Below are 19,827 nucleotides of genomic sequence, written 5' to 3' on the forward strand. Positions count from 1 at the left end.
GAGGTCAGGAGATCAAGACCATCCTGGCCAACATGGTGAAACCCCATCTCTACTAAATATACAAAAATTAGCTGGGTGTGGTCAGTTGAACCCAGGAGGCGGAGTTTGCAGAGTTGAGATCACCACTGCACTCCAGCCTGGTGACAGAGCAATTCTGTCTCAAAAAAAAAAAAAAAGGACTGTTCTATGAATATACATAACAGGGAGGAATCTCAAATATGTTATGCTAAATGAAAGATACCAGACTTAAAAGACTACAAACTATATGATTCCATTTATATCCCATTCTTGAAATGGCCAAACTATAGAGAGAGAAAACCAATCAGTAGTGACCAGGGGCTAGAGATGGGGAAGGGTTGTCTACAAAAGGGTATGGAGGAATTTTCGAGAGTGATAGAGCTGTTCTATATACAGTAGTCCGCACTTATCTGTGGTTTTGCTTTCCTCGGTGTTTCAATTATCCAGTCAACTGAGGTCCGAAAATATTAACTGGAAAATTCCAGAAATAAGCAATTCATAAGTTTTAAATAGCATGCCATTCTGAGTAACACGAAATAATCTCATGCCACTGGACTCGGTCCCGCCCTATTCTTGCCTGGGAAGCATTCCTTTGTCTAGCATATCCATGCTATATATACCACATGCCCTTTAGTCACTAAGTAGTCCTCTCAATAATCAGACTGAAAAAACAGTATATATAGAGTTTAGTACTATCTGCCGTTTCAGGCATCCACAAAGGTTCTTGGAATGAATCCCCCACAGATAAGGGGAGATTCCCACATTGACTGCGATGGTGGTTATATGACTATACATGTTTGTCAAAACTCACAGAACTGTATACTAAAAACAATAGAATTTACTATATGTTAACATATACCTAATTTTAAAAACAAAAGAAAAAGGATAAGGGATCCTGGCTACAAAGAGATTGAAAAATTACGCAAGAGCTAGTCACACCATGAGGGCGTCCTGTTAAGAAGCTCTACATTTTATCCTTGAAGCAACAGATGTCCCAAATGACCTCGGAAAAGTAGTAGAGAGAATTCAGTTCTGTGTTAGAACACTGACAAGTTATAGACTAGAACAAGAACAAAACAGGGAGCAACTGCAGACCCATCAACCAACTACCTCAGAGTAATTCAGCAGATAAATAATTGAGATCTGACTAAGGGAGAGGCAGTAGAGATGAACAGAAAAGTTAAAAGCAGGAAATTCTCAAGTTTCTAGCACTAGGGAAATCACCAACCAAATGGTTTTCAGAAAAAAATTTTAAACAAGCTAAATTTAAACCCCTGTGGGACATTCAAATGCAAACATTTGGTTAGATACACTGTCTGGAGCTCAAGGGAGTAAGCTAAGACACAGCATTAGATTTGAGATACTTGCAACCAAATATAAGGTGAAGTTCATGTAAAGACAGAATAAGCAGAGCAAAAGGTAAAGAGAACCCTGGGAATCATCCTGAACAATACTAGCATTATGAAAACAATGATAAAACTTGAAGTATAAAAATAATCAGCTTACTGATTACACAGCTTATAAAGTGAGAAATGGTGACAATCGTGTGCCTATTTCAATATGGGGCCTCTCTTAACCACCCTATTCTTGGCATCTCTAATTTTCACTTTGGCTTGATTAACCTGGGAAAACTGAGGCAGTTATATAAAAAGCTGTCACTGAATTCCAAGTTTTTATTTTCTCTTGTTCATACTGTTGACATCGAGAATATTCAGCCAATAAATGAGTAATCTATTGAATTTGTTAATTAAAAATAGGAGAACCACTAAGGGGGGGTTGATTTGAGGTCAACCTAACTGACTTCACAGGGCAACTTACCCACATAGCCCAATAGCTTTGTCCTGGTAACTCAACTAATGATCCTATGGCTGCTTTAAGAGAACTCTGATATGCAATGAAGTCATCAGGAAATACTATAGGATAGCTCCAATGATTCTAGGTAATTAGTGCTTAACCAGGGATAGGCACCAAAATTCAGTGTGGAGCTTTCTCAAAATGCCTATCTTGCCCAAAGCTTTACTTCTGAAAATTCTAATTTAGGAACTTTTGAAGTAAGGCCCAAAAACTATTTTTAATAGTCTCATAAGTGATTCTGATATCCACACAAACCACACACCAATCCCAAGCTGAAAAGCAATGATATAAAATTTGGTTCCCAGCTTTTCCATGGAATTCTCATTTAACAGTTTCTAAACCACATCCTAAACCCTGAGAATTTCCTCTAGTTGAGGGCATACAAATATACATTTCCCAGATGAAACCTAAAATTCTAAGGCCCAACATCTGTAAAATACCTATGAATCACCAATTGACTACGATTACTAGTTTTGAGAGGATTTAACTTCTTAGCAGAATTCAGGAAAAAGCAGTGCAAGAAAAGTCATGGAAAATGAGTCATTGTCCCTCCATTCCTTAATTCCAATTCTCCATTTTAATAATAAACCTACCAGAATAGCTTAGTTAATATTACCAACTCAAGTTTTAACTTCAACTAGTATTTAGCCATAACCAGATCCAATCTGTTACACTGGAATATTCAGATTCCACTTTTCCAATTACCAAAATTTCCAGGATTCCAACTTTCCAATTACATCATAAAAATTATGAATCAAAACAAAAAAACTAGCAAATTATTTTTCTCACCAAAGTTTACACTTACCCATCTCTTCCCTTACTGACAATTTTTACTTCAAAATAATAAATCCCACAGGCTGCTGGTATTGGATGCGTGGCTCGAACTGATGCTGCATCTTTTGGGGTTTTGCCATGACCTGCATATGAAATAGGAAGGAAAATAGAAATCACATGAGATATTCACTGAAATAGGAAAATGAAAATCTTGAACAATTCAGGAACATATAGGTTTTAGGAATGATATATAATTTCTGCTCCTATCAGTTCAAATACTCAATAAAACGTTTATCATCACCATTAACCCAATATGCAAAATAGCCCAAGTTAGCCACAGAACTCTTCACACTATTACTAGTTTTATTAAGATTCCAGAATCTGAATATGTAAATTGAACCTAGCAGCCCTTTATGCAAATTAAATAAAAGATGTGATAGAGTACGTTATATTTTTAAGAGAAAAAGGCTGTATCTGAGGAACATGAGAGAATGATCTTAATTTTATCAGGTCTAAATTTGCATTTAACTTACATAATTTCTGTATACTCTTGCCAAAGGCCTGCTCTTTAAACCAGAAGCATATCGTATATTTAAACCATATCGTATATTTCTAAGTGAAATCTTATACAATTAGATTGAACTGGCAAAACAGCTTTCTTACTTTAAGAATTTACAATTTTGTTCTTTGATATAATCTTATTAATTAAAGCTGATTCACAAAATCTCTTGGGCCGATAACAGCCTATTGAGAAATACATCTTATTTCTAAATGCATTTTATTTTTTTCTTTTTAAAGAAAGGAAATAACACCATGCCACTGCTGACATTTTAGACAATATGTTAGATAATGGCTTTTAAACTTTTTAAACCAGCTATTCCTCAATTCTAATCCCTTAGGGTTTCCTAAACTCACAATCACTTCCTCTACCTCTCACCCAAGATACAAATTACCTTGAAAGCTAGCATATGGACAATATTAAGAGAAAATGTGCCCATAAAACCATGGGAGAATAAAGACAGAAGTTGAAGTAGCATGTCAGAAAATGCTCAAAGAGTATGAGTGAGACAAGTCTCCATAATCCCCAAAAGGGCTGTATGAGAAACAATACTCTAAATCATTATTTGGGTGTTCTAGTTAAATATGCTCCACACAATACAAACTTTGCATTAATCTTTCAATCATACTATAAAATTACCTTAATGGGTAGCAGAATTCTCCTCAAACTTATCATGATTGTTTTAAAACTAAATACCTTCTTTTAAGTCAAAAATTATATCTTAAGATATACAATTATCACACATGAATGAGATCATATCCTCTCTTACCATACACTTTACCAAATTTCTAACATATACCTTATTAAACAGTTTACACTTGCAATGCAAATTAGTACATGTTCACACACCTTACTCCCCCCACAAAAAAAGGAATGAACTCTGCCATTCCTTCCACTGCCATGAAAACTTGGGTTATCGGCAGAAGTTCTTTTAGCCTGGTGACCAGAAGGAGTCAACAAGCTTGGCTAGGAAGACAAAAATGGAAGCAATATTTACATGCCTCAAAACTACTTTAACAAATGCAGGTACACTGAGCTACGCAGCAGAAAAGAAACAACAGCACAAATCTCCACGCTAGTTACTTTTTAATAAATATTTAATTATGGAGGCAGTAAAACATCTTTTTCGGTCAAAGTTGTTCAAATAATTAAGTTACCTAAGAAAAGGTCATCAAAACTAAATACATATTTAAAAATTAAATAGCTAAAAATAAACCTATAGAAAACTATCTAGAGAGACTCTAACTGGAATCCCAAATTCACTAATTTTTTTTTAAGGGGAGTGACCCAAACTTTTAGGGGTACGGTAATCCCAAAGTATTCTTAATAACAAATAATAGTTACATATATTTAATACTGTGTGAAAGGCACTGTTCTAAAAGCATTGTTTATTAACTCATTTAATATCCAAAACAACCCCATGAGGTAGGTACTATTTATTATCATTTCATAGTTGAGGAATCAGGAAACTTGCCCAAGGTCATACAGCTGAATGAGAATTCCAAACCAGGATCTGTGCTGGGATTTAAATTCAAGAAACCTGATCTAGTGTCAGCTCTGAACTCCCATGAACGATTTAGTTCCAATGAACATTTGGGGATCACTTCACATATCCCCATGTCCTATTCTTGCTACTTCTATGGGAAAAGAGAAAGAAACTAATATTTGAAAGTCAACAGTCTCTCAAAGTGTTAGGTGCTTTTGTATGGATTTTTCTCATTCAACATGTATGAAATAGGTATTATTTAAACTCACTTTTTGAAATAAATTGTAATCAGGCGTGGGCCTACAGAAAAAGAATAAAAGTTTTACACATTATATACCTTGCCCCAAATTGGTGGAATCATATATTAAATCCATGCTTGAATTAAAATCCCATACATTTTTCATTATGCAAAACTTACTTATAGTACTTTATAAGTACCAATTATAAATCTTCAAGAATCCATTATAGTTATTATGATTCAGTAATTGCAGATAAATTCTGTAAATGTTAAAACTAAAAAGATTTGTTTCATGTTTAAATTAGAATTTAAATTTGATGTAAAAGGCATAAGGAAAAGTTTAAATGTAAGATTAAAAGGTTTCATACTATTTCTTAAATGTGACCAGTCAAGTTGAGTATCCCTTATCTGAAATGCTTAGGTCCAGAAGTGTTTTAGATAATTTTCAGATTTTACAATATTTGCATATACTTACCAGTTGAGCATCCTAAATCCAAAAATCCAAAATCTAAAATGTTTCAATGAGCATCCTTTGAGGCGGGTATGGTGGCTCACGCCTGTAATTCCAGCACTTTGGGAGGCTGAGGTGGGTGGACCACTTGAGGTCAGTAGTTGGAGACCAGCTTGGCCAACATAGTGAAACCCCATCTCTACTAAAAATACAAAAATTAGCCTGCTTGGTGGTGCGTGCCTGTAATCCCAGCTACTCGAGAGGCTGAGGCACAAGAATCGCTTAAACTTGGGAGGCAGAGGTTGTAGTGACCCAACAGCACCACTGCACTCCAGCTTGGGCAACAGAGTAAGACCGTCTCAAGAATAAAAAAATCAAGTTTTGAATTCTGAAAGCATTCTGAATTTCAGATTTGGAATGCTCAACTTGTAATATCAGCAGCAAAGAGCCTATTTCTAATAATGCTCATCACCTGAAAGTTTATTATTACCTTAAATTCTGTGGTAACCATAAAACAACCTCATACTACCAAAGTTTCAACTTTTAAAACTACAAAGTCCTCAATATTAAGTTTTTCTATGTGGCTTTAGAAGAAAATATATGTATTTCTTCCTAACTCTAAGGCTAGCAAGTTTAGCTCTTTTTTTTTTTTTTTCTTGAGATGGAGTCTCACTCTTTTGCCAGGCTGGAGTACAGTAGCACGATCTCCGCTCACTGCAACCTCCATCTCCTAGATTCATGCGATTCCCCTGCCTCAGCCTCCTGAGTAGCTAGGACTATAGGTGTGAGACACCCAGGTAATTTTTTGTATTTTAGTACAGACCGGGTTTCACCATGGCCACAACGGTCTCAATCTCCTGACCTCATGATCCACTTACCTCGGCCTCCCAAAGTACTGGGATTACAGGCGTGAGCCACTGTGTCTGGCCAACTCTTTTTATTCAAACAATGTGATGGAAAGAGTTTGAATAAACTCTTCTACCCCATTCCCACTCCCATCCACTCTCCCACATGCAGCCAGCCAGTGCCTTTCTTGATCTATAAATCAGCCGTCCTTATACCGACAGCCCTCAATACAACTAAAATTTCTTCTAAAGCCTCCCCTTCGGCCTAGGAAAAAGATACACTTCCTGAACATCTTATCTGACCTTGCTCTCCACCTGCACTTTCCACCTCCTTTCTGCTCCAGCCACATGAGCACTATTTCGGTTCTTCACATTGATCAGGCCAGAGTCTGCTCACATGCTTATTCCCTCCACCCATCCTTCTTAGCTTGAGTAAGGCCTACTCACACTTTAAATCTTAGCTCAAGCTTTACTTCCTCAAATATTCTTTCTCTGATCTCTCCAACTTGGTCAAAACTCCTTTTTACCAGCCCTCATAGCAACATGTATCTCTCCTGTGCATTAACACACTTAGCACTCACCTGTAATTATTTTTTCCCTACATTTTAATTCCTGAACCTCTTTATTTCCACTAACTTCCACTTTAACTTCAATCATTCCTTCTTAAAGAAGCAAGAGCCCAAGACCCACAGTCTAAGGCGGCAACGGATCAGCCATCTACAATACTGGGCACAGTGAAAATTTAACTGGCCTTTTATTTTATTAGGACTGTAATTTTTGTAGTGTTCTGGTTAATGCTTACAAAGTTCCCAAAGTTTTAAGTGGTTGCTCTAGCTTTATATTTCCCATAAGTCCTGTTACTTTTAGCACAGTGATTTTGTGGAACACATGAGGTTTTCCAGCCATGCCCTCATGACATTATTGCAGAAACACTGGTATCTTCCTCCAGAACACACCGTCCTGTTCTCTTCCTTTTCTACAGCCTTCACATCTGTAGTTCCTCTTCAACATCACAGGAACTCTAATTCCCCAAACTCTTTGTGTTTTTTTCTCCCTTTTTCCTCTTCCAGGATAGGCTACATGGTAATCACTTAAAACTTCAAATATCCTTGATCTCCCTCATATGCCCATTCTTCTATCATATCCAACCAGCAAAACCACACTCTCAATATTATAATCTACCTTCCCTACCCCGACACTGGACAGTTAACTTCCATTCAATACAGTCTAAAATCTTACAAACAGCAACTACTATGAACTAATGATGTCAACTGAGCACTCTCAATGCTACCAACAATATTTTTAAAAATGTTCAATCAGCTTATTCCCTATTCCTCTCAATTGCTAGTCCACATTTTCATCATTTACCTTAAACCTTATGCCCCCTCTACTCAAATTCATTAGCAAAATGAACAAAGTACCTTGTCTCTTATCAAGAAAATGGGAGGCCAGCTGGGCACAGTGGCTCACATCTGTAATCCCAGCACTTTGGAAGGGGGGGGGTGGGGTGGGAATGCCTGAGGTCAAGAGTTCAAGACCAGCCTGGCCAACATGGTGAAACTCCTTTTTATTCAAACAATCTGATGAAAAGAGTTTGAATAAACTCTTCTAACATAGTTACCAGTTGTACTTTTACTCCACTGAAAATACAAAAATTAGCGAGGCATGGTATGGTGGTGGGCACCTGTATTTCCAGCTACTTGGGAGCCTGAGGCAGGAGAATGGTTTGAACCAGCCAAGCGCCGTGGCTAACGCCTGTAATCCTGCCAAGGCAGGCAGATCATGAAGAAATCGAGACCATCCCGGCCAACATGGTGAAACCCCATTTCTACTAAAAATACAAAAATTAGCCAGGTGTGGTGGTGTACACCTATAATCTCACAGCTACTCAGGAGGCTGAGGCAGGAGAATCGCTTGAACCCGGGAGGCGGAGATTGCAGTGAGCCGAGATCATACCACTGCGCTCCAGCCTGGCGACAAAGGCTACAGTGAGCCCAGACTGCAGCAGTGCATGCCAGACTGTGTGACAAAAGCAAGACTACATCTCAAAAAAAAAAAAAAAAAAAAAAAGGGAGGACATTAGCTATGGTCATATTCAATTCTCTACTCTCTTATTACAATCTGGTCTGTGTCCATAGCAGTCTTCACTTCTTCCACTATTATCAGAGGAACAGTCTGTACTCTCCTCTCCAAGACCAATCATTCTGTGCTCTGGAACCAGTTTCCTTCCTCAAAGTCTCTCTGTCAGCCTCTCAAACTTGTATTTCATTCTCTTCCTCTCTTCTCTCTCCCTCCCCTCAATCTGTAAAGGGACAGTTTCCCCAAAATGTACAGACTTTTCACAAAATTCTACACCTCTGTGCTACACATATATCATTGTCAATAATGTATTAGAGTTGGTGGTGAGTATATATTTTTTAACTTAAAAATAATAACAAGGCTGGGCGTGGTGGCTCACACCTGTAATCCCAGCACTTTGGGATGATCACTTGAGGTCAGGAGTTCAAGACCAGCCTGGCCAACATGGCGAAACCCCATCTCTACTAAAAATACAAAAATTAACCAGGTGTGGTGGCAGGCACCTGTCACCCCAGCTACTTGGGAGGCTGAGGCAGGACAATCACTTGAACCTGGCAGGCGGAGGTTGCAGTGAGCTGAGACCAAGCCACTGCACTCCAGCCTGGGTAACAGAGCGAGACTCTGCCTCAAGGAAAAAAAAAAAAAAGTAATAACCAGGTATACTAATCAATTTTATTTGTTAAAATGTTAAATTTTATATACATTTACTGGAGCACAATACCTTGTAATATAGTATTCTCATTTAATTTATGTCACTTCAGTTTACCTACAAAGCCAAATTAAAACAATACTGAGTTAAAAATGGCACAATGGTGCTCGCTTCGGCAGCACATATACTAAAATTGCAACGATACAGAGAAGATTAGCATGGCCCCTGCGCAAGGATGACACGCAAATTCGTGAAGCGTTCCATATTTTTAGGGGAATAAATTTCATTTTACTGTAGAAATGGAAAAAAAAAAAATGGCACAATGGTCTCTAACACAATACTTTCCAAAGGAATTTTTAAGGATAATTTTGATTATGTGGAATTTTCATCTTCTATGCTGACATCAGAAGCTAAACCCCAGGTAAAACATAACTCCACTATCAGCCATTAAAAATTAGAGGGAAAAAACCCTACCTTAACGTCCATCCTCTTCTAGGTACTGCCTAATCTCTTCCTTCATCTATTATTTCTCAAGGGTAATCTCCTTCCACCACCCTCTCTACTTGGTCCTTTCATTTACTCTTTCAACCCACTGAAATCTGGTTTTTGCTCCATCATGCGATTCAAACTGCTCTCCCTAAAGTCACAATGATCTGATTTCCAAATGCAGTGGAAAACTTATCTATGCCTACCCTACTAAACCTATCTGTTGCATTAGACACTAAATATCACTTCCTCATTTCTGCTGGGGTGTTGGGGGTGGGGTGGTGAGACAGTGTTTCATTCTGTTGTCCAGGCTGGAATCCAGTGGCATGATCACAGCTCACTGCAGCCTCAAATTCGAGTTCAAGCAGTCCTCCCACCTCGGTTTCCCGAAGTGCTGGGATTACATGTGTGAGCTACTGCAGCCGGCCCACTTCCTCATTTCTGATCCTCCCCTGCTCAGCTTCTGTGATACCAATTTCCTAAGATGTCCAGGGACCTCTCAACCATTTCTTTTGGGCTCCCTCCAATCTTTCAATGTTGGTGTTTTTCAGAGTCCCATCTTTGGCCCACTGCTTTTTCTCACTCTATTACATATTCTCCCTCTCTCTCTCTCTCAAATACTCTGAGTTTCAACTACCACCTACAAGTGACTCCTAAATTAGTCATGACCTAGACCTCTCTCCCAAGTTTCAGGTCAATTATGGTTAACTGCCAACAATTCCTAGGAGAAACTGCCTCACACATTGTCTCTACTGAAAGAAGTGAGACCCAAACTATCCTTGTACCAGGAGGATATTTTGTATTTTATAACTACCACCACTCCTACAGCTGATTCAACACAGGTTTGCACCTGACTTGAAGGCCACCAATTCACTTGAAGGCCACCAATTCACAACATAGTCTATAATGAAAAGCTCTGCCCAACCAAGAATGATAGCAATTAGCCAGGCCAATCTGGTAAGTCCCTCAGGAATTTGACATAGGAAGGAAAAGGATAAGCCAGTCAGTAGGGAAAAAGTAGTAAGAAAACAACCAGAAACTAATGATTATAGCTGAGTCATTTTAACAGTAGTAGAATAAAGTTAAGTTATGAAATCCAACTGTTAAGACCATTTAGAGCTCCCTTAACTCCAGAAGACCTGTTCCTGTTCTTTCTGTAAGGCTTGTTTCTTTGGCTTCTTCTGGTTTCCAGGAAGTCAGATCACAGGGCTGAGATTCCCATTTTTACTTATCTCTGTACTTTCACTGTACTTATACTGTAGCACAGTCTTCTTCACAATCATTATTTTATTCATGGTTAACTGCAAGAGCCTAACAGCTAAAAACCCAAACATCATCCTTACAGAGTTGGAAACAGGAACATCTTCCTTGATTTTTCTCTCCATCATTTCTCATATCCTCTCAGTATGACTTTTATATATCTCACAAATATGTCTTCCCTTCTCTGTCCCTACCACTGACCCAGCTGAGGTCCTTATTTCTTTTTTTTTTTTTTTTGAGACGGAGTTTCGCTCTTGTTACCCAGGCTGGAGTGCAATGGCGCGATCTTGGCTCATCACAACCTCCGCCTCCTGGGTTCAGGCAATTCTCCTGCCTCAGCCTCCCGAGTAGCTGGGATTACAGGCACACGCCACCATGCCCAGCTAATTTTTTGTATTTTCAGTAGAGACGGGGTTTCACCATGTTGACCAGGATGGTCTCGATCTCTTGACCTCGTGATCCACCCGCCTCGGCCTCCCAAAGTGCTAGGATTACAGGCGTGAGCCACCGCGCCCGGCCTGAGGTCCTTATTTCTAACATAGTCTACTGCAACAGTCTTCTAAATGAGTTTGCTATTTCCACTCTTGTAACTTCTTGAATCTATCTTCCAATCAGCTGCATAATCTGACAAAAATGAAAATATGAGCCAGTCACTTCCTATTTAAAACCCTTTGATGATTCTCCATCTCCTACAGAATAAGATCTAAACTCAACAAAATATTCCATAGGGCTCCTAACTGGGCCAGGTACAGTGACTCCTGCCTGTAATCCTAGCACTTTGGAAGGCTAAGGCAGGCAGATGGCTTGAGATCAGGAATTCGAGACCAGCCTGGGCAACACGGCAAAACCCCCATCTCTACAAAAAAAAAAATAGAAAAATTAGCTGGGTGTGGTGGCGCATGCCTATAGTTGTAGCTATTCAGGATGCTGAGGTAGGAGGATCAATTGAGCCCACACAGAACCTGTCTCAAAAGTTTTAAAAAAAAAAAAAAAAGCCTCCTAATTGATCTTTTCCCAGATGCTCCTTGTCACACACTTAAATGCCAACCCAAAATTGCTTGTAAAACCAGACACATAAAGTAATTCTCTGTATTTTGCTTTTCCTTCATTTGCAAGGCCTAATCTCTCCCCTTCTCCTATATCCTATTCATCTTTTAAGACTGACCAATGTCCTCGACTTCTCCAAGAAGCTATACCAGATACTTACTCACTTTATTCTTTCCAATGTCAGCCTGGGTTAGACGCTCCTGCTATCCTCCATAGTACTCTTTATAATACTTCCCTTACTACTCTATAACCTCTGAGCTCTCTGAAATGATAGTATCTTATTCCCCACTGAGTATCTAGAACCTGGCACAAAGTAAACAGTCACTAAAAGCTTATTAAATAAATGAAAAAATTAATAGTAAGAAACACATATAAATTATCTAGTCTAGCAGAGTATGTATCATCAGGCCGGGTGCGGGGGCTCACGCCTATAATCTGAGCACTTTGGGAAGCCGAAGGCAGGCGGATCACTTGAGGTCAGGAGTTCCAGACAGCCTGGTCAACATGCAGAAACCCCGTCTCTACTAAAAATACAAAAATTAGCCAGGCACGGTGGCAGGCACTTGTAATCCCAGCTACTAGGGAGGCTGAGGCTGGAAAGTCACGTGAACCCAGGAGATAGAGGTTCCAGTGAGCAGAGATCGTGCCACTGCACTTCAGCCTGGATGACAGAGCAAGACTCCATTCCAAAAAAAAAAAAAAAAAAGAATATACAACATTATTGTCTACTGTTCTGTATGATTATTAGATTCACTTGATTCTTGCAGTTACCAACTGACATTTTTAAAGCTAATTTCCAATATCTTGGCGAAGAGTTTTTAAATTCCTTCATTTTAAGAAACATGTTTATATCACCCCCATAACTGTAAACAGACATTTGTACTTGTAAGCAAGTTATTTGTTGAAATATTTGTTCAACCTTAAAAAGTGTAAGAAATTAGATATGCAATTATATTTAGAAGTGTTAAAGGACTAATGATTGGGGGTACACGTGGGGGAGAGAGAGAGAGAAAGCATAACAAAAGTTCAACCTATTTGGTTAGATATTATTCATAACACTTCAATTAAAAAGCGCAATTCTGGCTGGGCTCGGTGGCTCATGCCCATAATCCCAGCACTTTGGGAGGCCGAGGCAGCCGGATCACAAAGTCAGAGACCGAGACCATCCTGGCCAACATGATGAAACCCCTGTCTCTACTAAACATGACCATGCTGGCCAACATGGTGAAACCCCATCTCTGCCAAAAATACAAAAATTACCCGGGCATGGTGGCACATGCCTGTAGTCCCAGCTACTCTGGAGGCTGAGGCAGGAGAATCGCTTGAACCAGGGAGGCAGAGGTTGCAGTAAGCCGAGATCACGCCACTGCACTCCAGCCTGGCGACAGAGAGAGACCGCATTTCAAAAAAAAAAAAGTGCAATTCAGGCCCTGAGCAGTGGCTCATGCCTGTAATCCCAGCACTTTGGGAGGCTGAGGCAGGTGGATCATCTGAGGTCAGGAGTTTCAGACCAGCCTGGCCAATATGGTGAAACCCTGTCTCTACTAAAAATATAAGAATTAGCCAGGCGTGGTGGCAGGTGCCTGTAATTCCAGCTACTCTGGAGGCTGAGGTAGGAGAATTGCATGAACCCAGGAGGTGGAGGTTGCAATGAGCAGAGATTGCACCACTGCAACTCCAGCCTGAGCAACAGAGCAAGACTGTCTCAAAAAAAAAAAAAAGAAAAAAAATACAATTCACTTTTTTTTTTTTTAGATAGGGTCTCACTCTGTCACCCAGGCCATGATGGCTCACTGAAGCCTCAACCTCTTGGGCTTAACCAATCCTCCTCCTTCAGCCTCCTAAGTAGCTGGGATTTCAGGTGAGTGCCACTTAGCCCAGCTAATTCTGAGGAGTAGAGATGGGGTCCCACTATGTTTCCCAGGCTGGCCTAGAACTCCTGGGCTCAAGTAATCTTTCTATCTTGGCCTCCCAAAGTGCTGGGATTACAGGTGTAAGCCACCACACCCGCCAAAATTCACTATTTCATTGCTTCCTATAATTCCCAACTTTAATTTACCTTGCATTTCTCCTAAACCGTCCTAAGTCAGTAAAATCAAGGTGTCTGGACTTTTCTGAAGTACTGTGTTCCAGTTATCTTTTTCCCCCAGAGTAAGTATTTTTAATCTCAACTATTCTTTAAAAGTTCTAAATGTGATCACAGGATTTTATCTACTTGAGACAGTTAAGTCTCATACGAACTAAAAGAGGCAATACTATGGTATTGCGAAAAGAACACAATCTGGAGTCAGTAAAAATTTCAATCCTGACTTACTTATGACTGGGAAGATACAACCTCCAGGTGCTACCACTCTCTAAAATCTAAAATGAAAATTCCAGGATGTTGTCCAGATCCACTGGTGTGTGTATATATCAAAACACTCTATAAAGTATCCAAATAGTGGTAATAACTAGAAAAATATAAAAACGCAATCTGTTGTTGAAACATTTGGACTAAATTTATTGTCATATTCATTAAAATTATTTAAAGTAGAATTAAGTTATCATTATAACTAAGACTAAACTTGTCACATTCGTACTACTGACAACAATTTCAAAAATAAGAGGGGCTATCCCTGGGTTTTTCTTTTTTTTTTTTTTTTTTTTTTGAGTCGGAGTTTCGCTCTTGTTACCCAGGCTAGAGTGCAATGGCGCGATCTCGGCTCATCACAACCTCCGCCTCCTGGGTTCAAGCAATTCTCCTGCCTCAGCCTCCTGAGTAGCTGGGATTACAGGCACACGCCACCATGCCCAGCTAATTTTTTTTTGTATTTTTAGTAGAGACGGGGTTTCACCATGTTGACCAGGATGGTCTCGATCTCTTGACCTCGTGATCCACCCGCCTCAGCCTCCCAAAGTGCTGGGATTACAGGCGTGAGCCACCATGCCCGGCCGGGGTTTTTCAATAGTTGTGTGACTGCTAAGTAAAATGCCTTTCAAAAAACTTAATACATACTATACATACCCTGTTGTTACTCCTCTGCAATCTAATCAACCCTATCTGCATGTCTAGTATTATTATTATTTTTTTTTTCCTCACTCTGTTGCCCAGGCTGGAGTGCAGTAGCATCGTGTCGGCCCACTGCAACCTTTGTCTCCTGGGTTCAAGCAATTCTCCTGCCTCAGTCTCTCAAGTAGCTGGGATTACAGGCGCCCACCACCATGCCCACCTAATTTTTCTATTTTTAGTAGAGCCAGGGTTTCACCCTGTTGGCCAGGCTGGTCTCCAACTCCTGACCTCAGGTGATCCGCTCCCTTCGGCCTCCCAAAGTGTTGGGATTATAGGCGTGAGCCACTGCACCCGGCCTAGAAGAACATCTTAAAAACAGAATACGGGCCAGACAGAGTGGCTCAGGCTTATAATTCCAGTACTTTGGGAAACCAACGAAGGAGGATCACTTGAGCCTAGCAGTTTAACACCCAATCTGGGCAACACAGTGTGAGACCCCATCTCCACGAAAAAAATTAAAACTTAGCCCGGCATAGTGGCAAGAGCCTGTGGTCCCAGCTATTTGGGTGATCAAGGCAGGAGGATCCCTTAAGCCTGGAAGGTCAAGACTGCAGTGAGCCATTATCGCACCGCCACACTCCATCAAAGCGAGAGAGCTGAAACCCTGTCACAAGAGAAAAAACAAACAAACAAAAAACCCCACCAGAACAACAAAAAAACAGAATACCTTCAGAGCAAAAGAAGGCAAAATACTTCTATTTCAAAGATAAGGAAAATCCTCGTCATTCTGGAAAATAATTATAATCACTTTTCTGAAATTCTGTAATACATGAATATATGAATAGTTTCTAATATTAAAAGTGTCTCATAATACTTAGGTAAAATCAATGCAGCACAATGATAGGTTAAATAAAAATTCACTCTTCTTAGCCAGGCATGGTGGCTCACGCCTGTAATCCTGCACTTTGGGAGGCTGAGGTGGAAAAATCAGGAGATCAGGAGATCGAGACCATCCTGGCTAACATGGTGAAACCCTGCCTCTACTAAAACTACAAAAAATTAGTCGGGCGTGGTGACACGCACCTGTAGTCCCAGCTACCTGGAAGGCTGAAGCAGGAGAATCACTTCAATCAGGGAGGTGGAGGCTGCAGTGAGCCAAGATGGCGCACTGCACTCCAGCCTGGGCAACAGAGCAAGACTCCGTCTCAAAAAAAAAAAAAAAAAAAAAAAACACTCTTCTTATTCTGTGACTTTAAAGTGTTATTATCCACTTTGATACTTGTGATACTGATGATACTATGATACTTCTTCTTTGCTCCTTCCTTTGCTACTGCTACTGTGACAGAGTTGCCCACTACATTTGGTGCAGTTCTCTCAGAAGACACACAGAAAATCAACAAAAACAACAGAAAACTCTCACGCGCACGCACGTGTGCGCGCACACACACACGTCTACTGTAACAAGACAAGAGGAAGAGGCAGAAGAAGCGGAAAAAAGAGACTGTTTCTGACAAGGGGTAAGGGAAAGACAAAGGGAAGATAGAAAAGAGAGAAAATAAAAAGGATAACAAACAACAAAATCTGTTCTTCAAGAAATAACGATTTATGTTTATAAAAGAGTTATGTTTCCAGAAAGTGAATCTTAGTACTACACAAGAGAAAATAATAAAGAGGCCAAGAAGAAAAACAATTGAGACAGCAGTGTCAGAAATATTCCAAACTCCAACTAATTTCACATAAACATGTATTTTTCTCTGACCTATATCATCAACTTTATATAAAAGAGTAAAATTAATCAAGACACCTTACAGTACTAAATAGTAATCACAAATCTTAGACATCATGGAAATTCAGAGCTGGAAATTTCCTTACCAATCATCTAGCTCAGCTTACACATCACTCAGAGAAAGAAACTGAGGCCCAGTCTTGTAAAATACATACAACAACAAACGACTGCAGAACTCAGGAAATCTAGGATTCTTTGTTCAGTGGTCTTCCATCTATACTGGCTCTGATTTTATGAGCAAATTATTTACTGTCAACCATAAATTTAAAATGATAAAATTCTGTCACATCTAACAATAGCTTTCTGGCCACATCAGAAGTAAACACTTCATAATATAGCATCATTCACACAAATTAAAACACAAAAGTAGAAATACTTCACAAGGAAACTAACAAAATGTCCTAACTTAAGAAAAAACAAAGATTGGATATTGTAAATATAATGTCCAGACATTTAGATTAACGAAGATACTTAAAAGTACTTCTTTGGATCCATGGCAAGAATAAAAAGAATGTTCAACAAGGCCTATTTTTGTGCATGATTCTTTACAGCCAAATCATCTGGTACATTTCTATTGCCATTCGCCTTTCTGATAAATAGTAACTTACTTACCAAGGTGCTTCTCAAATTTCAGTCCTGTATAAGAATTTAACCACCAGGCTAATTATCCCTCTACATAATTGTCGTTAAGATCTGAGTAGACCCCTTTGTAGCCAATCAAAGAGAAGATGCCTTGAATTAAAAGCTCCTGCTTTAGGTTTGAGGCCTAAAACCCTCAATGTGTTTACAGACAGACTGATAACGTTAGATTGGTAATTTTTTCCTTCCATACAAGTAAACTTGACGCATGCTATTAAATTGGGCCACATTTCAATAGTTCCCTTAGCAATTCATAATTTTATATACAACTGATTTGCTTAGCTTTGTTTTAACCTAGGAGAAGTAGGTGAGGGAGGAAGGGGGCAAGGGCAAGCCTATGGTGGTTGTTTTTAACTGCAGGTGTAAAACATAAGCCAATGTTTTTTTAAATACTCAACTGCCTTTTGGCTGGGTGCGGTGGTCTGTGATTCCAGCACTTTGGGAGGCCGAAGTGGCGGATCACCTGAGGTCGAGAGTTCTAGACCAGCCTGACCAACATGGAGAAATACCGTCTCTACTAAAAATACAAAGTTAGCCGGCTGTGGTGGCACATGCCTGTAATCCCAGCTACTTGGGAGGCTGAGGCAGGAGAATCGCTTGAACGAGGGAGGCGGAGGTTGTGGGGAGCCGAGATAGCTCCATGGCACTCCAGCCTGGTCAACAAGAGCGGAAACTCCGTCTCAAATAAAAAAAAAAAAAAAAACTAAGCTGCATTATGTTCCATCCCTGCTTTCAACAAGACTTCATATAATATCAACACGTAAGGACCTGTATAGAGTATTTCCAATCGGGAGGGGTAGGTTTCTGCTCCCCTAAGAAAACGGGTGCTCCTGGGGTTCTCTTTTCTTACCCTCCCGGATGCTTCTACTAAGATATACTGAGGGCAAACTTGGGCTCCTTGTCCTTTTGTCCCCTTAGACAATCTCTGGCCTAATTTTGATCACTCCTCCCCCTGTGCATCCCTGCTCTCTCTTAATTAGAAATCATACCTCAGGATCGTGCCTCTCCCCATGTAAGAGGAGAACGCCTGACCCACCACCTGGAGAACAATGTAACCCAACTCGGAGTCCGTGGATTCCTCTACCCAGGCCCCAAGATTTATCTCCCAGAAAAATCAGAAAGCGAGTTCTGTCCTGTCATACCGATTCCCTCAAGGTGTCCCGCTCCTGGCCTAGGATTACCAGCTCCTTTCCACCCGGAGCATTCTACTCACCACCTTCTTCCAAGAATCCCGCCCCTCACCCTCGGACCCTTCATCGCGACCCCGCGCCCACCCGGGGTGGCACAACCGGCGGCGAGTGGCCTCCCGGGGCAGAGCCCGCGAGGGCGGGGGTCGGGGGCGGCGCAGCGGCGGCCGGCCACGTCGGGTCAGTGCCCCACTCCCACCGCAGGACACACGCCCAGTACCTTTGTAGTGCACCCGCAGGTTGTTCTGAGAGAGGCCGATGTAGCTGAACTTGTCCTTCGGGCTCCAGGAGCGAGGCAGCGGCGTCTCCTGCTCATCCACAGCCGGGTAGAGGCGCTTCAGCCGCCGCTGCAGCTCCTTCTCCTGCTCGTTCAGGGCCGAGTCCCCGTGCGGGAAGGGGGCCGCTGCGCTGCTGCCCGCCACCAGGGCTGGGGCCAGGGTGCCTCCGGCCGGGCCGGGGCCGGCGGCGAGGCCCGGGGGCCCGCTGGCTGGGGCGGCCGCCGAAGCAGGGGGCGGCGGGGGCGGCGGCGGCGGCGGTGGGGCCGCGGTGGCCGGGGGCGGCGGCGGCGGAGGGTGGAGGAGCAGGGCGGCCGCCGCGGCCCCCAAGCCGTCGCCGCCCGTGCCGCCGCCAGGCGAGCCGGCCGGAGAGGAGCCGGCGCTGACGGCCGGGGGCGCGGGCAGGACGACTCCGGAGACTGGGGCCAAGGCCGCTGGAGGTGGCGGCGGCAGCTGCTGCTGTTGTTGCTGCTGCTGCGGCGGCGGCGGCGGCGGCGGCGGCTGCCCGGACATCCCGGCCGCGACTCAGCCTGCGGCCACCTCCACCTCTTCTCTCCTTCCTCCTCTGCTTCCCGGGGGCGCTGTCGCTGCGGCCGCCGGCACCAGGCGCCCAGTCCGCCCGCCCCGGAAGCAGGCGGCGGGGCGCGCGCCCAGGGAGAGCTCGGCAGTTGAGGGGCTCGGAGACGCGGGAGTGGGCGGCGGGCCAGGGAGGCCCCGAGAGAACGTTGGCCGGAACGCGAGCGCGCGGCCGGGGGCCGATGCGCCGAGGGCGGGGGCGACGCGGGAGCGCGGGAGGAGAAGGCGCGCAGGCAGCCGCCGCGGCCGCTGCTCTCGCGGCTGTTTCCCGGCGGGCGGGCCGGGCCGGCGCGAGACGCTGCGCGCGGGCGGCGCTAGGCGAGGGGGCGGGACGGAGGCGCGAGAGTGGCGCGAGCGGCGCGAGGGGCGGGCCGCGGGGGTCCCGGCTGCGCGCCGCGAGGCGTCTTCCAGGGCCCACCAGTCGCTAGTCGGCAGGGTCGCGGCGCTCTTGGCGTCGCAGGTCCCTTCGGAGGTGTCCGCCTCCTCCCCCTCGGCGGCCGCCGTCGCCTCTCTCGGCAGCGAATCCCCTCCCGCTTGACTTCTTTTTGTTGTTGTCGCCCCACCTCCCCACCATAGGGCTCGTCTGAGCTGAGGCGCCGCTTCTCGCCCAGGCGAGAGTAATCGAGCCC

At 42.7% G+C, this 19,827-nt stretch overlaps 1 protein-coding gene and 1 non-coding gene across 2 annotated transcripts in view; one reads left to right on the forward strand and one right to left on the reverse strand.

The window, feature by feature from the left end:
- The window catches only part of RANBP9 (RAN binding protein 9), a 106,095-nt gene extending 86,630 nt beyond the window's left edge, over nucleotides 1-19,465 (reverse strand). The window contains exons 1-2 of the mRNA XM_012476547.3: nucleotides 18,568-19,465; nucleotides 2,678-2,789 (exon numbers count right to left, since the gene is read on the reverse strand). Coding sequence (XP_012331970.3) covers nucleotides 2,678-2,789; nucleotides 18,568-19,135 — 680 coding nt within the window. The 5' untranslated portion in view covers nucleotides 19,136-19,465. The remainder of the gene's footprint in view (nucleotides 1-2,677; nucleotides 2,790-18,567) is intronic.
- LOC135269313 (U6 spliceosomal RNA) lies at nucleotides 9,117-9,223 on the forward strand. The gene has a single exon (XR_010337620.1). It is a non-coding gene; the product is annotated as a U6 spliceosomal RNA (small nuclear RNA).
- Nucleotides 19,466-19,827: the final 362 nt, after the last annotated feature.

The sequence above is a fragment of the Aotus nancymaae genome, unplaced genomic scaffold (genome assembly GCF_030222135.1).
Source record: "Aotus nancymaae isolate 86718 unplaced genomic scaffold, 86718_ANA_hifiasm-v0.15.2.pri h1tg000051l, whole genome shotgun sequence".
Lineage (NCBI taxonomy): Eukaryota > Metazoa > Chordata > Mammalia > Primates > Aotidae > Aotus > Aotus nancymaae.